General features: G+C 42.4%; 1 protein-coding gene across 3 annotated transcripts in view; it reads left to right on the forward strand.

Moving 5' to 3' along the window:
* Pfkm (phosphofructokinase, muscle) overlaps positions 1-14566 on the forward strand; it is a 43654-nt gene that overhangs the window by 17401 nt on the left and 11687 nt on the right. For all 3 annotated transcript variants that reach the window (XM_070039840.1, XM_070039848.1, XM_070039858.1), the window contains 8 exons: positions 7503-7576; positions 8919-8996; positions 10657-10846; positions 11067-11232; positions 12718-12762; positions 13187-13295; positions 13436-13531; positions 13889-13981. In XM_070039840.1, coding sequence (XP_069895941.1) covers positions 7503-7576; positions 8919-8996; positions 10657-10846; positions 11067-11232; positions 12718-12762; positions 13187-13295; positions 13436-13531; positions 13889-13981 — 851 coding nt within the window. The remainder of the gene's footprint in view (positions 1-7502; positions 7577-8918; positions 8997-10656; positions 10847-11066; positions 11233-12717; positions 12763-13186; positions 13296-13435; positions 13532-13888; positions 13982-14566) is intronic.

Here is a 14566-nt window from a genome sequence, read left to right on the forward strand (position 1 = left end):
CCTGAACTCTGGGCTTGGGCGCCGTCCCTTAGCTCTTCAGCTCAAGGCTAGCGCTCTACCACTTGAGCCACAGCACCACTTCCAGCTTTGTTCTTTTTTCTTATGTGGTGCTGAGGAATTGAACCCAGGGCCTCATGCATGCAAGGCAAGCACTCTACCACTGAGCCACCTTCCCAGCCCCTAGATTCACATTGAAATCCTAGGTCTTCCTAAGAAGTCAGGCCAAAGTCCTTAGTACATTTGGATTTTAGTTACTATTTTACTTTCACAAATCTTCCTAAGTCTTCTCTTCAAGTTCTTCTGAAATTTTTGGGACATATTTCATCCTCTGGCACCTGAAAGTAGTGTATTCTTGAGAAGCATTGGAAAATAATTAAAGAAATAAAATTATTAAGAAGGCACTTGGGAAATAGTGAGAAGGAGTGAACACCAGGATATGAATTTCTGTGTCCCAAGCTAGATACTCAGGCTTTAACTCTGACACCTGGAGAGGTCCTATGTGGACCAGCACCAGCCAGCAATCTGTTTGCTTAGGCTTTTCTTGTTTTTTTCATCCTGTAGGTCTTAAACAAATAGGAACAGCAGGAGTTAGTACAGACCCCTTGGGGAAGAGAGGAGCAGAAAAAAGAGCCAGAGAAACCCTTTCTCTCTCTGTTAGAGTTAAAAAAAACCTGGGGATCGTAGAATTCAGGTATACAGAAAAAATGAAGTAGGAGAGAAGGAAGGTATAATTTTTTTTAATTGTGTACCCTTTGATCTTTGTGAATGTTCAAGTTTATAATATATTGAAGAGGGGCTAACAGAACATGGAGACAGTGATGGCATAAAGACAAAGATTTTCTCTAGTTTGCACTCCCCCACTCCTCTATGCTTCTGACCCTAGGCTTTCCTAGACTTTGCCAGGAGCACCCACTCTGTATCAAATTGTGGTGAAGAAGCCCATTGCCTTTGGCAACATAGTTTAATGGGGAAAGATACTCTGTGCTTTAGAATTCAGGCATATAAGTAAAATTAACCAAGTATGTACCCTCTTATGTAATGAAATGATGGACCCTGATTGAAGTAATCAGGGAACACTTTATGGAGAAGATAGGTTTCAAGAAGTGAATTCCTATTATTTAAGTATGGTGGAGAGTGACTGGCATATAGTAAATGCTCCGTAAAAGGACTTTTAATAACTAGAAATGAATGATTGAGCATGGCCTCAAACAGGATGATAGGTGCTATATTTGCATCAACAAAAGACAATATTAACATTCATGGTTACTGGTATATTAATAAAGATAGACTTTAAATACATTTAAATGAACATTTAATTATTTTGTGGTGTATATTACGAATCAGAGAATTCTAGAAAAAAGAAATTGAGGGGAGAGGGCACAGAGGTCTGAGTGTAAAAAGTGGCCAGATCGTGAATGTAGGGTCCTGGTAGAGCCTGGAGAAGCTGCTGGCCTGGCTTTTATCTCTGTTCCCTTTACCAGCAGAACCTCGTGCCTATACTGAGCTTTACAGGATAAATTTGTGTTGATCTTGGATCCTTGATAGTGTGACCTGTGGTCAGATCAGAGAACCTGCTTTAAAAACAAAAAAAATCCTTATGATACACAGTGTATGAAATAATGAAGGAAGAGTGCTTTTGGGGAGGAAGATGGAGGGGGAGAGAGAGAGAAAGAGAGAGGCTGAGGGAGGGAGACAGAGAATGGAGAGAGATCACTGTGATTTAACTTGGATCTAAGAGCAGCAAAGTTATTTCAGCTTCTAATGCTGACCGGTGAGACCCTCCTGAATTAGGAATAAGCTTCTTGTGGTGAGGAAAGGGTTATTAATTTGGACATGGGCTCTGGATAAGCTCATTTAAAGAGGGTTCAGTGGAACCAGGGCCTGTAGGAGTCTGTGATACAATGTATTGAGGATATATCTCATCTGTGAATCCGCATAACAGGCAAGTATCAGTAGGACAGAGAGAGGTAGAACATGAAATTCTAGAGAGGCGGGATAGGATTGAGAGTCCCAGCTGTGGAGCAGCTCTCATAGAGAAGTGACTTGCCCAGAGTTAGGTTTGATGGACCTCATTTCTCTTAGGGAGAAAGTACAGAAATGCATTTTTTAAAAATATAATTTTGCTAGGTGCTGGTAGCTCACATCTGTAATACTAGCTACTCAGGAAACAGGATTGTAGTTTGAAGTCAGCCCTGCAGGAAAATCTGTGAGACTGTTATCTCCAATTAACTTCCACAAAAACTGGAAATGGACCTGTGACCCCAGTGGCAGAGCACTAGTCTTGAGCCCAAAATACTCAGGGTAAATGCCCAGGCTCTGAGTTCAAGCCCCAGAACTGGCAATATATATATAGTTATTATTAAAAATTTGTATAGAAGGTTTACAATTCCATAAGTCAGGTAGTAAGTACAGTTCTTCTTATACAATGTCACCTCTTCTTTCAGTTTCCCCCTCTGCCCATAAGTTGCATAGCTAATTTTTTTACATAGTGTATATTGAATATCATGACTGCATTTGTTCACTCTTCCTTTCTCCACAAGAATGCATTTTTCCCCCTAGGATCCATGGACTAAATGGGAAAGTAAGATGGAATGCTATAAAAATTCATAGACTAGCAAAACTTAGCTCTTGAAGCAGGAAAAGTGGCCAGGAATCAGATATCTGGAACTCAAAAACCAAGACCTCTGAGATGCTAGGCTGAGGCTACTTTCTAAACCTAGAACTTTCTAAACATAGAAAAGGCCTCAGCCATATTTAGCCTTATGAAATTGGGGTCTCCTGACTCTGGAAAGGACATTAGCCATCCCTCTAGCCCTCTGTCCCCAGAGATGGTTATTCTATGTTTAAATACAAGAATGGGGAAAGGCCAGCCCACAGGCCCAATAAGGTCCCCAAAAATCTTTCGGTACATGATGAGACAGATGCACCATGCTTCTCTTGAGCTGCATGCTGCCATCTGCCTGTGTTGATAATTTTGTATGGCTTGTAATGATGTCATAAATATCCAAATGGATCTTTTTCTTGGCAGAAAAATGGCTGCTCATACCCGGGAGGTTTGATCTTGTGGTTTGCTCTTCTAGGGTTTATGATGTTTAGTTATATATCCATTAGAAAGTACAACTCACACCTAAGAAACATTTATTCCTCATAATTTTTATTAATTTTCATTTCAAGCTCAGGTAGAAGCAACTTTTTCACATTGACTTTCAAAATATTTGTGCCCAAAACATTCACTAATTCTTTTCTGTCTAGTCTCATAGAGATCCATCACCCATAGATCTTCTCCCCCAAGTCTCTTCCCCAAGGGCTATAATTGGAAATTATAAACTACGTGCTTATAAAGTTCTCCTGAGCTCCTCGTGGCTGTACCCAGAATACCTTTTGCCTGGTGCCTGTAATATTATACTTTATCTTTCTTTTCATGAGTCAGGCAGCTGCTATAGAGGTTTATTTAGGGAAACATGGAACAGCCAAAAAGTCTGTACTGGCTTGGGGCCAGACTAGGCCAGTGAGGTTGGTTAGAAGAGCCCAGTGATTTTTAGAAATCTAGGAGTAAGGCACACAGATATCCAGAGTTTAGATAGAAGCACAAGGTGGGGAGAGGGTCTTCAAATTCATTTCTAGGAAAATACTTATTCAATTTAGAGGCAGGGAGGATTGCCTCTGAAGACTGGCAGAGTAGATAGTTCCAGAATGTTCTTTATTGAGAGATTTTTTTTTTTCTGCTGCTAAACAGATTTGGGTATACTCTCAGCCTATCAATTGTTCACTTTCTGCTCATTTGTTTCTCTCTATACACCTACTTCTTTATCATTTATTCAAGTTGGGAGCAGGAAACAGTCTCCTACCCAATATATTTTGGAAGAATTTTTTTTTATTTCCTAAGATTACAAATGCATATTCCAGAGCGCCAGGTAGAGAATTGCATAGGTCTATAGCAGGCTGGAAAATAAACACTTTGCATATCTGTTCTGATCTGCGTGTGCTAACTATTCATCTCTTCTAGAGCATTGTTCGCCTTGTATTGATTCCAACTTTGTTTCTGTCATACATGCAGACTTCCTAGCTTCTAATCAATCCCTTTGTCCACAGATGATGGTGATGATAGTAATGATGATGATGATGGTGATGATGATGATTTGGTTTGTTGATTCACACTAAGTGCATGAATGTAGACTTTTAGACGTAGGGACTTTGTCTTAATAATGTTGTAAGTAAGCTGTGACCTTGGTGCTAATAAGAGCTTGTTCCAGTCCTTACATTAGATCATTTACCCAAACCACTTAGCATTGTTCTCATTTCTTAAAACTGTCTCCTTTGGCTTCTAAGACATTGCTAAGTATTGATTCTCCTTTCATCTTTCCTGCTGCTCCTTTAAAAAATATTAAAGAAATGAATAACAGAAAAACATTTTTCATTAGCGTCAGTTCTCCGTACAAGGGAATTTCATTCCAGCATGTCGGTGCAGGCATGCAAGGTACCTTAATCAGACTCAGCCCCTCCCTCCCTCTTCCTCATTTCCCCCTTCCCAAACCAATCTCTAGGAGCCTCATTATTCCATTTCCACACATATTTGTGAAGTATTTTGATCACGTTCATTCTCTTTCACATTCACCTTCTCCACACCCATTAAATCTTGGACAGGACCTATTTTCATTCCTGTCTTTTTAATTTATTGAATATTAATTGTTCAAAGGGATTTTACTGTGGTATTTTATACATGCATATAGTGGTTTAATTAGATGGACTTTCTTTGTTTACTCTTACTTTCTCCATCCCTTTTAGCTTCTGTTCTTCAACAGCTTTTAATGAGGTTCATTTTGCCATTTTCATTCAGAGATGTCTTGCTGCTCTTTATTAGCCTTTTTCATGGAACCCCGTGGTTGGTTTTCCTCAAGGTTCTTTGCTTTGCTTTTATTCTTTCTAATTCTTTACATTCTCTTAGGGAGTCTTCCGAGGTTTGAGCTCAGGGTCTGGGTGCTGTCCCTTAGATATTTTGCTCAAGACTGATACTCTACTACGGGAGCCATACTTCCACTTTCAGCTCTTTGCTGGCCAACCATGAGTTACCATTGCCAGGCTTTAGATGCTCAATTAATAGTGATTGAATGAGTGATTGGGAGCTAGTAGTCATAATAAATACTAGGTCAGGGGCTGGGAAGGTGGCTCAGTGGTAGAGCGCTTGCCTTGCATGCATGAGGTCCTGGGTTCGATGCCTCAGCACCACATAAGCAAAAAAAAAAAAGCTGGAAGTGGCGCTGTGGCTCAAGTGGTAGAGCGCTAGCCTTGAGCTGAAGAGCTGAGGGACAGCGCCCAGGCTCAGAGTTCAGGCCACACGACCGGAACCAACTTAATAAAAAAAAAAAAAAAATACTAGGTCATTCTGTAAAAGAAAAGGAAAGGAAATAAAGCAAAGAAAAGATACTCTTCTGGGAGTTAGTGGCTCACACTTAAAGTTCTAGCTACGCAGGAAGCTGAGATCTGAGGATCATTGTTCACAGTTAGCCAGGGCAGAAAAGTCTATAAGAAATCAGGCACTGGTGGCTCACACCTGTAATTCTAGCTACTCAAGAGGCTGAGATCTGAGGTTTGAAACCAGCTCAGGCAGGAAAGTCTGAGACTCATCTCCAATTAAACACTAAAAAGATGGAAATGAGGCTGTTTCTCAAATGGTAGAATGGTAGCTTTGACCACAAAAGCTCAGGAACAGAGCCCAGGCCCTGAGTTTAAGCCCCAGTACACACACACACACACACACACACACACACACACACACACACACACACACACACACACACACACACACACACACACACACACACACACACACACACACACACACACACACACACACACACACACACACACACACACACACACATCTGTAAGACTCTTATCTCCAATTAACTACCAAAAAGCTGGAAGTGAAGGTGTGACTCAAGTGGTAGAGCAACAGCCTTGAGTGAAAAAGCCAAGAGAGAGCTCAAGTTCAAGCCCCAGTACTGCCCCCCCCCTCCAAAAAAAGAAAAGACATCCTGATTTTTTTTTATACTGTCCCATTCTAAATAGGTTTGGATCATTCAGTAGTTTGTAATGACTTTTAATCTGGTGCTGCAGATTTTTCTAACTTGTGGCTTCCCAGGTGCTTGCTAGTATATGGTATTTCTCTAGGTAAGGCTTAAGCACTATGTGAATAGATTTTGGATTGAAACAAAAATATATACTGGGATAGCTGAGAGAGAGTATGTGAAACAATTCATTAGAAGTTGATCCAGCCTGTCTATAAGATACTTAATTGTCATCATGAGCCCCTCCATATATTATAGCACAGAACAGGAATGTCTCCCTCTCTCCTACCCAGAAAGTTGTGCTTAATGCAACATCGGTAGCATTGTTCTTAATCTAGAACATACATATGGAGCATGTTATGCATTGGAACAGGTTGGCTGCTCCAGGTGCTTCTAGAAGAGTTCTTGATTTAGCAGCTACTTGAAAAAGGATGATACTCGGCTATAAAGAAAGGGAAACTCTCTGTTTTAGTCCTAATTTTTTTCCTCCCAATGGAAGCAGAGAGAATAATTAAAAGCACATTTGGAAGTTCTCTGTATATATCTTAATATGCAAGGCTGCTGCAGAAGGTCAGCAACTTTCCATTCACAGGCTGAGTGCATGCCAGGAGAAGGCCCCGAGAGAATAAGCTCCCCATTGATTTTTCTGCACTCTTGGTCACAGCCTGTAGAAGCTGGAGAATCACAACTGTGAGGCACACATTGGAATGTAGGCCAACCCAAATGACCCCAAAAATCTGTCTGTGTGTATGTCATGTACACATGTGTGTATGCACATGTGGTTGGGTTGAGAATATTCACCATCTGGTAATAGAGCCAGTTGAGTGCATTAGGTCACTGAACCACAGAAAGTCATGTCTTTTCAAAAAAAACAAAACAAAAACAAACAAAAAACTCCTAAAGCTGGATGTCTAGATACAGGGAAGAAAGCAAAGATAAATCTATGGAGATTGGTAGGATGGAGTACAGTGGTTAACAATGGGATCATAGGTATTTTAGGTCTTGGATTCAAATCAGAACTTTCTAAGGGTACAAGTACTATAACCTGACCCTTCAGAGTTTTAGTTTCCAAATCTAAAATGGAAGCAAGTCAAGGGGTGGATGGCATTAAATGACTTGGTATTTGACAAGTTCTCAACAGTGTCAAACCTAAACAATATACATTCCAAAAACTGCTTGCTTATTAATGCTTGCTTATAGTAGTGTGCCAGCAAGGAAAGGTCATGGGAAAGTCATGGTTTGGGGGAATGGAAATAATGAGGCATCTGGAGCCCCATTAACAGTGAATGCAGTGACTGGGAGCAGGGAGACCAGAAGACTTGAGTGAAAACCCTAGCAAAATGAGTGATTCCCATCTTTAGCCAGATGTCAGTTACATGGATTCCAGGCTGCCCTTCTTACTAGTAACTGTTTCCTGCCTTCTTCCCTGTGTAGGTATGAATGCAGCTGTCCGGGCTGTAGTTCGAGTTGGTATCTTTACTGGTGCCCGTGTCTTCTTTGTCCATGAGGTTGGTTCTCCATTTTGCACCCTACCATTCTTTCTCTGTTCTGTTAATCTGCCTCCCACTCCCTTCCCACTTTCTCTTCTTTACCTCCTAGTGTCATTGCTGTATTTGCTTTCCCTTGAGTCTCTGTGTCCATGAATCACTCCTTCCCACTCTTGGTTCCAATAATGCTACCAAGACCCAGATTTCTGTAAACCAGTCCCCATGTTACCTATTCAATTTAAAGGAAGAAGTAACTCTCTGCCTTCCTTCCATCTCCTAGACACTGAGAGAAACTCAAAAGGACAGTCTTTTTTTTTTTTTTTTGGTCAGTCATGAGGCTTGAACTCAGGTCCTAGGTATTATTCTTGAGCATTTTTGCTCAAAGCTAGTGCTCTACCACTTTGAGTTACAGTGCCACTTCTGGTTTTCTGGAGGTTAATTGGAGATAAGAGTCTCAGGGACTTTCCTACCTGGGCTGACTTTGAACTGTGATCCTCAGATCTCAGCCTCCTGAGTAGCTAGGATTATAGACATGAGCCACTGGTGCCCAGCAGGAACAGTCTTTATAGCAAATTTAGTATATATCTTGGGGTAGAAACCCAAGAAAGATAAATCTCATTGTCTTTCTGAGTTTTTTGCCTAAATTTGTGAGGTTCCAACTCTCCTTGGTTCCCTTCTCTCAGTTCCCTCTCATGTTTGTTTTGCCCACCTTTCTTTCTATAAAATATCTTCTCGTCTCACATTTTATAATTTCATTATGTCACATTTTTCCTTCCCTCTGCCCAATATGCCCTTTTCCTTCCTGATTATTGTTGTCAAAACCACCTGTTATCTAGGTCCTGGAAAGCAGATTGGAGGAAATGAAATGAGTAAGAGTTATTAAAGTTAAATATTAAGAAGGATATTCTAATGTCTAAAGAAACTAGAACAAGGAATTGCAAAAGTTGATACTTCTTCTTTGTATGGGGTAAATATAATATTCTCAACTGGGTGCTGGTGGCTCACACCTGTAATACTAGCTACTCAGGAGGCTGTCATCTCAGGATTGCAGTTCAAAGCCAGCCTGGGCAGGAAAGTCCATGAGATTCTTACTTGCAGCTAACCACCAGAAAGCCAGAAGTAGAGCTGTGGCTCAAAATGATAGAGTGCTAGCCTTAAGTGAAAAAGTTCAGGTATAGCACCCAGGCCCTGAGTTCAAGCCCCACAACTGACAATAAATAAATAAATAAATAAGAGCATCCATGAATCACTAGTGGGAAGAGGTGACTTGATTCTAAGAGACCCTCATTCCAGAGATCCTGTGCTAGTCCTGGGAATTTAGGGGAGCCTAATGGAAGCTAAATAAGTGTAATGTTCCCCACAGGGTTACCAAGGCTTGGTGGATGGTGGTGAGCACATCAGGGAAGCAACCTGGGAGAGCGTGTCCATGATGCTTCAGCTGGTATGTTCCAGAATACTCCTGAACTATATTTGTTGTCTCCCCATCTCCTCCCATTCCAACTTGGATTCATGGTCTTACACATTCCTTGACATGTGCTTTGATATGAAGAGATTCTGTGTTAAGAGAAGAGCTTACATTTGCCCTTTACTGTGTATTTGAAAACATCACCCTGGTCTGCGGGAGTTGGGGTGGGAGGATAGTCACAGGACAGTTTGAACTTTATGGAAAGGTCATAGGCAAGACTTTTGGAACTGGCACATGATAAACAAGTCTCACTGTGGGGTCACGGGGAAGGTCTGGCCCTGAAAATAACCTTACTAGAGGACCAAGGCCAGAAGCAGAGCTAAAATCTGTCTGTCCTCATAGAATGGAATTGAGATGACATAAAACCAGATCAAGGGAAGAAGAAACGAAGCCAGAATCTTTACAGAAATGCTAACAATATACTGATTTTTCATATCCCTATCTTTATGCTTAGTATTCCATGTTATTCTAAACTCTATTTAATATGTATCTACCATGGACTAGGAACCATTTCTTGATAATACTGAAAAATTTACAAAATACATTAGTATCATTATTATCCCCATTCTTCACCAAGATCCCTTAAAAACCCATGGGAAGAAATTTGTTAATGTACAATGCCTTGTGAAGTCTCTATACAAGCAATTTACATCATACCCCCAAGTCATGAGTGACTTGGAGCTTACGTGATTTGTGAACACCTTAACTCTCCTCATCTCCTGTGGGCTATTTATAAGTTTCTGGGAAGTTAAGGTTTCTACCCGCAGAACTGTTTTTGTTTTCCTATGAATACATGGGTGTTGTGGCTCCTACTCTTAGCATTGTAGATCTGTAGGAGCTAAGGGGAACAAATGGGCAGTGCCTGGTAGTCTTAGTTAGAAATCTCAATGTATTAGAGAGGAAAAGATATGATCACATTGTGATGAATTCCTAATGATAGTTTGGATACAATCCAATAATGTCAGGCCACTAGGGAAAATTCCAGAGACTGGTTATTGCTACTTCCTTCTAAAATGTAAAACATGGAGATAGTTCTAGAAGCTAACACCGTGCGTTCCCATACTCTCTTTGAAAATTGTCACGTTGATGATAAAATCTTCAATGTAAAACATGGAGATAGTTCTAGAAGCTAACACTGTGCGTTTCCATACTCTCTTTGAAAATTGTCATTTTGATGATAAAATCTTCAATGAGACGGGCATGATAGGTTACTCAAGAGGTGAAGAGGGGAGGATTGTGGTCTGACATCAGTCTGGGAAAAATTGTGAGACCCTATCTGGAAAGCATCAAAGGCACAAGGGCCCAGGGCTCAAGAGGCAGATTGACTATTCCATACACTTGAGGCCTTGAATTCAAGCCCCAGTGCTATTCAAAAATATCTTCAATGAAACGGTTGAGCTTACTAGTCTTGCAGGATATTTAGTAAAACATAGGAATGGCCCCTGCTGGTCCCTAGCCAGCATTATTTCTCTTTCCTTTGGAAGGCGCAAGAAACCTAGGCAGATCCGGGAACTTCCCGTGGAATCACATGGTTCTGTCACTCCATTACAGTGTTGGAATGGGGGTGGAAAGCTTAGCACGTGTAGACCACATTTGGTTGTGTCTCTGAGGAGTCGATTTCTACTTTTTCCTCCAGGGAGGCACGGTGATTGGAAGTGCCCGGTGCAAGGACTTCCGGGAACGAGAAGGACGACTCCGAGCCGCTCACAACCTGGTGAAACGTGGGATCACCAATCTGTGTGTCATCGGGGGTGACGGCAGCCTCACGGGCGCTGACACTTTCCGTTCTGAGTGGAGTGACTTGTTGAATGACCTTCAGAAATCTGGTGAGACGTTATTTATATCAGTATTACTTGTTTGTATGAGTGTGTGTATGTGTGTATATTCCTTACCTCCCATTGGCAAACAAGGTTATCCAGACACAAATAAGCAGGGCTTGTCCTCCTTTCTCTGCTATTGCTTACAATGGCTGCCTTTCTTTTCTTTCTAGTAATGTGCTGCATTGGCATCCTCACTCAGTGGCTTTTGGTGTGCTTCTCATTGTAGGTAAGATCACAGCTGAGGAAGCTTCCAAGTCCAGCTTCCTGAACATCGTGGGTCTGGTTGGCTCAATTGACAATGACTTCTGTGGCACTGATATGACCATTGGCACCGACTCTGCTCTGCATCGGATTGTAGAGATTGTAGATGCCATCACCACCACTGCTCAGAGGTAAGGGGCTTTGGAGGGTGGCAGTTGAGGGTAGCAGGTAGGACAGAAGAAGCTCTACTGAAAACTAAAACATTAGAGCTAGAGTGATGATGATCCATTTTCTTGGGCTAGCACAGTTTTGCTAACTGGATTACCCCTAGACCATGAAACTGCACTGTTTCCAATATGCTGTAAGAGAGGCTGGGAAGGTGGCTCAGTGGTAGAGCGCTTGCCTTGCATGCTCGAGGCCCTGGGTTCGATTCCTCAGCACCACATAAGCAAAAAGAAAAAAGCCGGAAGTGGTGCTGTGGGTCAAGTGGTAGAGCGCTAGCCTTGAGCTGAAGAGCTGAGGGACAGCGCCCAGGCCCAGAGTTCAGGCCCCACGACCAGACCCCCCCCCAAAAAAAAAATGTTGTAAGATTTGTCTTTTGCCATTGCTCTCCACCCATTGTCTAATCATATTACTGCGGTCCTGAGTACCTGTGGTCTCCTGAATGATTAATGATCAGACTGAGCCAGATCCAGGGAGTCCAAACCCACATTCTTTCCAGCTGTGTCATACAGAGACTATAAGTGTATGAGACCACTTTTCAGAAATAAGCACATATGAGTTAGGGAGAGGCCGAATGAGAGGATGAGAAGACAGGTAACTGTTTATCCCAGGTTAATCTTCATGATTACCTCCAGTTTAGTCCCCTATTCACATTCTTTTACTTTCTCCTTTTCCCTCTTGTATTATTACTTTTTGTGCCGTTACTGATTCAGGGCCTCTCACTCTCCTTGGCTTTTTCCACTGAAAGTTGGTGTTCACCATTTGTGCTATACCACCACTTTCAGCTGTGTGTGTGTGTGCATGCACATGTGCGTGCATGCATGTGCGTGTGTGCTAGGGCTTGCACTCAGGGCCTGGGTTCTGTCCCTTTTTCACTCTAGGCTAGCATTCTACCACTTGAACCATACCTCCATTTCCAGCTTCTTTTGGTAGCTAGTTGGCAATCAGGGTCTCCTAGGCTTTTCTGTCTGGGCTGACTTCGAACTATGATCCTCAGATCTCAGCTTCCTGAGTAGCTAGGATTACAGGCGAGAGCCACTGGTGCCCAACTCACTTCCCAACCATTTTTAAGTGGTTATATATGAGTCATAGACTTCCGTGCCCTGTCTGGCTCCAAACCAGGATCCACAGATCTTAGCCCCCTGATAAGCTAGGATTACAGGTGTGAGCTACCAGTGCTTGGCACCCCCCCCCCTCCCCTGTCCCTCTTGTGACCCATCCTTTTAGGAAATGGAGCCTCCATACTACCACCTCTTAACTACTGTGATTTCTCAGTCCTAGAAAGAACAACTAGTGAATAGTATTTTCTCTAGGTCTTCTTGGTTTCTAAGGAAACCTGTCAAGGGACTAGCAGCATAAATACATTTCCCAGGGGTTGTCTAGATGTTGTCAGCAGATAGAACCTGATTATGGGGACAAGAGGACTATGTAAGCTTTCTATCTCTCTCTTGCAGCCACCAGAGGACATTTGTGTTAGAAGTGATGGGTCGCCATTGTGGGTAAGATCCCTGACCTGACCCATTTATTTATTACATAGACACTGGAATGGCCCTTTCTTCTTCCCAGAATGCCCAGAGAGGTTCCTCATACTTTCAGACCTGGAGGTGTACACATTCCAGGCTGTGTCACTTCCTTTCCCGGCCTCTTTTCCACCTTCCTTACTGACCTGCATCTACTTGTAGGTACACACTTAGGCATCCAAACAGTGTAAAAGGATGGACATTCCCTAAGTAGGGAAGCCTCTAGAGCAGGTGAACATGAATCCTAAGTGTTCTCTATGGAAAACATCTCATCATGGAAAACATGCCCATTTACAAGAATGAAATGTCAGATGACCATACATTTCACCAGCTATGGGGACTTGGAGATGTTTCTGGGTATGGTGAGACTCTTTGTGGAGTATATTTCTGATTCTCCTCTCAGATACCTGGCCCTTGTCACCTCTCTCTCCTGTGGGGCCGACTGGGTTTTTATTCCTGAATGTCCACCGGATGATGACTGGGAGGAACATCTTTGTCGCCGGCTCACTGAGGTACTGGCACTTTATGTTGCCCCTTAAAAAAAAAAAAAAAAATCCCTCATCCTATAATCCTGTTCCACTGATGACGTTCCGTCATGATTTCTCATCCTCACCCTATTCCACTGACCACATTCCCTTGTATTCTTGACCAGACAAGGACCCGCGGCTCCCGTCTCAACATCATCATTGTGGCTGAGGGTGCAATCGACAAGAATGGGAAACCAATCACCTCAGAAGACATCAAGAATGTTAGTATGCATGGGTGAGAAGGTTGTAAGGGGTATTGTTGATCAAATAGCATAAACTGCTTTGTTGAATGGCAATTCCTTTGTACAACTACTGAAAGATAATTTTTAAAAAATTTAGATCACTCTAAAGAGATCACACTAGAGAGGCCTTAACATTGTCACCACCCTAGCCTGTTCCCTTCATAGTTTCTGAGTCTTCTGACAATATATTTCTTCCTGATGCTTCCATACAGCTGTAGGTCCCTGTCCCCCATTGTCCCCCATTACAAGACAAAAGGCTGGGCCATGTAAGGTTTGCCTCAGCTTCTCCTTCTTTCCTTCCCTTGAGTCTGTGTGTTCTTTTCTTGCTCCTTTCAGCTGGTGGTGAAGCGTCTGGGATATGACACCCGGGTCACAGTTTTGGGGCATGTACAGCGGGGTGGGACACCATCAGCCTTTGACCGGATCCTGGTAAGTCGCGGAGCTCAGTGGCTCTCAAACCTTCGAACACACTAACCCTGCTATCCCAGGGCAGGGCTTACATCATTGATCATGCTGCCTTGCCACCCACCTGTAGACTGTAATGGCCTTCACCCATTCCCATTCACTTGGGAGTTGTCTTCTCTTGCAGAAATGGGCTTCCCTAATACTGAGGACTGATATCCTAGCACTCTTAACATCAAGGAAATGATTGAGATCTAATCATAAACAGTTTGATTCCTCTTATCCCCCCCTTTTTTTTTTTTTTGCCAGTTGTGGGGCTTGAACTCAGGGCCTGAGCACTGTCCCTGAGCTTCTTTTGCTTAAGGCCAGCATCTACCACTTGAACCACAGCACCACTTCTGGCTTTTTCTGTTTATGTGGTACTGAGGAATCAAACCCAGTGCTTCATAAATGCTAGGCAAGCCCTCTACCACTAAGCCACATTCCCAGCCCCTCCTCTTATCCCATTTTAATAGAAAGAGAGAGAATCTACTTCCTTGTTTTATTATTAAGAAGGGATTAGTCTCTTTTTCATTTTGATGGTATTGGATTTGAACTCAGAACCTTGCACTT

The sequence above is a fragment of the Dipodomys merriami genome, unplaced genomic scaffold (assembly GCF_024711535.1).
Source record: "Dipodomys merriami isolate MVZ:Mamm:240054 unplaced genomic scaffold, mDipMer1.0.p SCAF_10, whole genome shotgun sequence".
NCBI classification, from domain to species: domain Eukaryota; kingdom Metazoa; phylum Chordata; class Mammalia; order Rodentia; family Heteromyidae; genus Dipodomys; species Dipodomys merriami.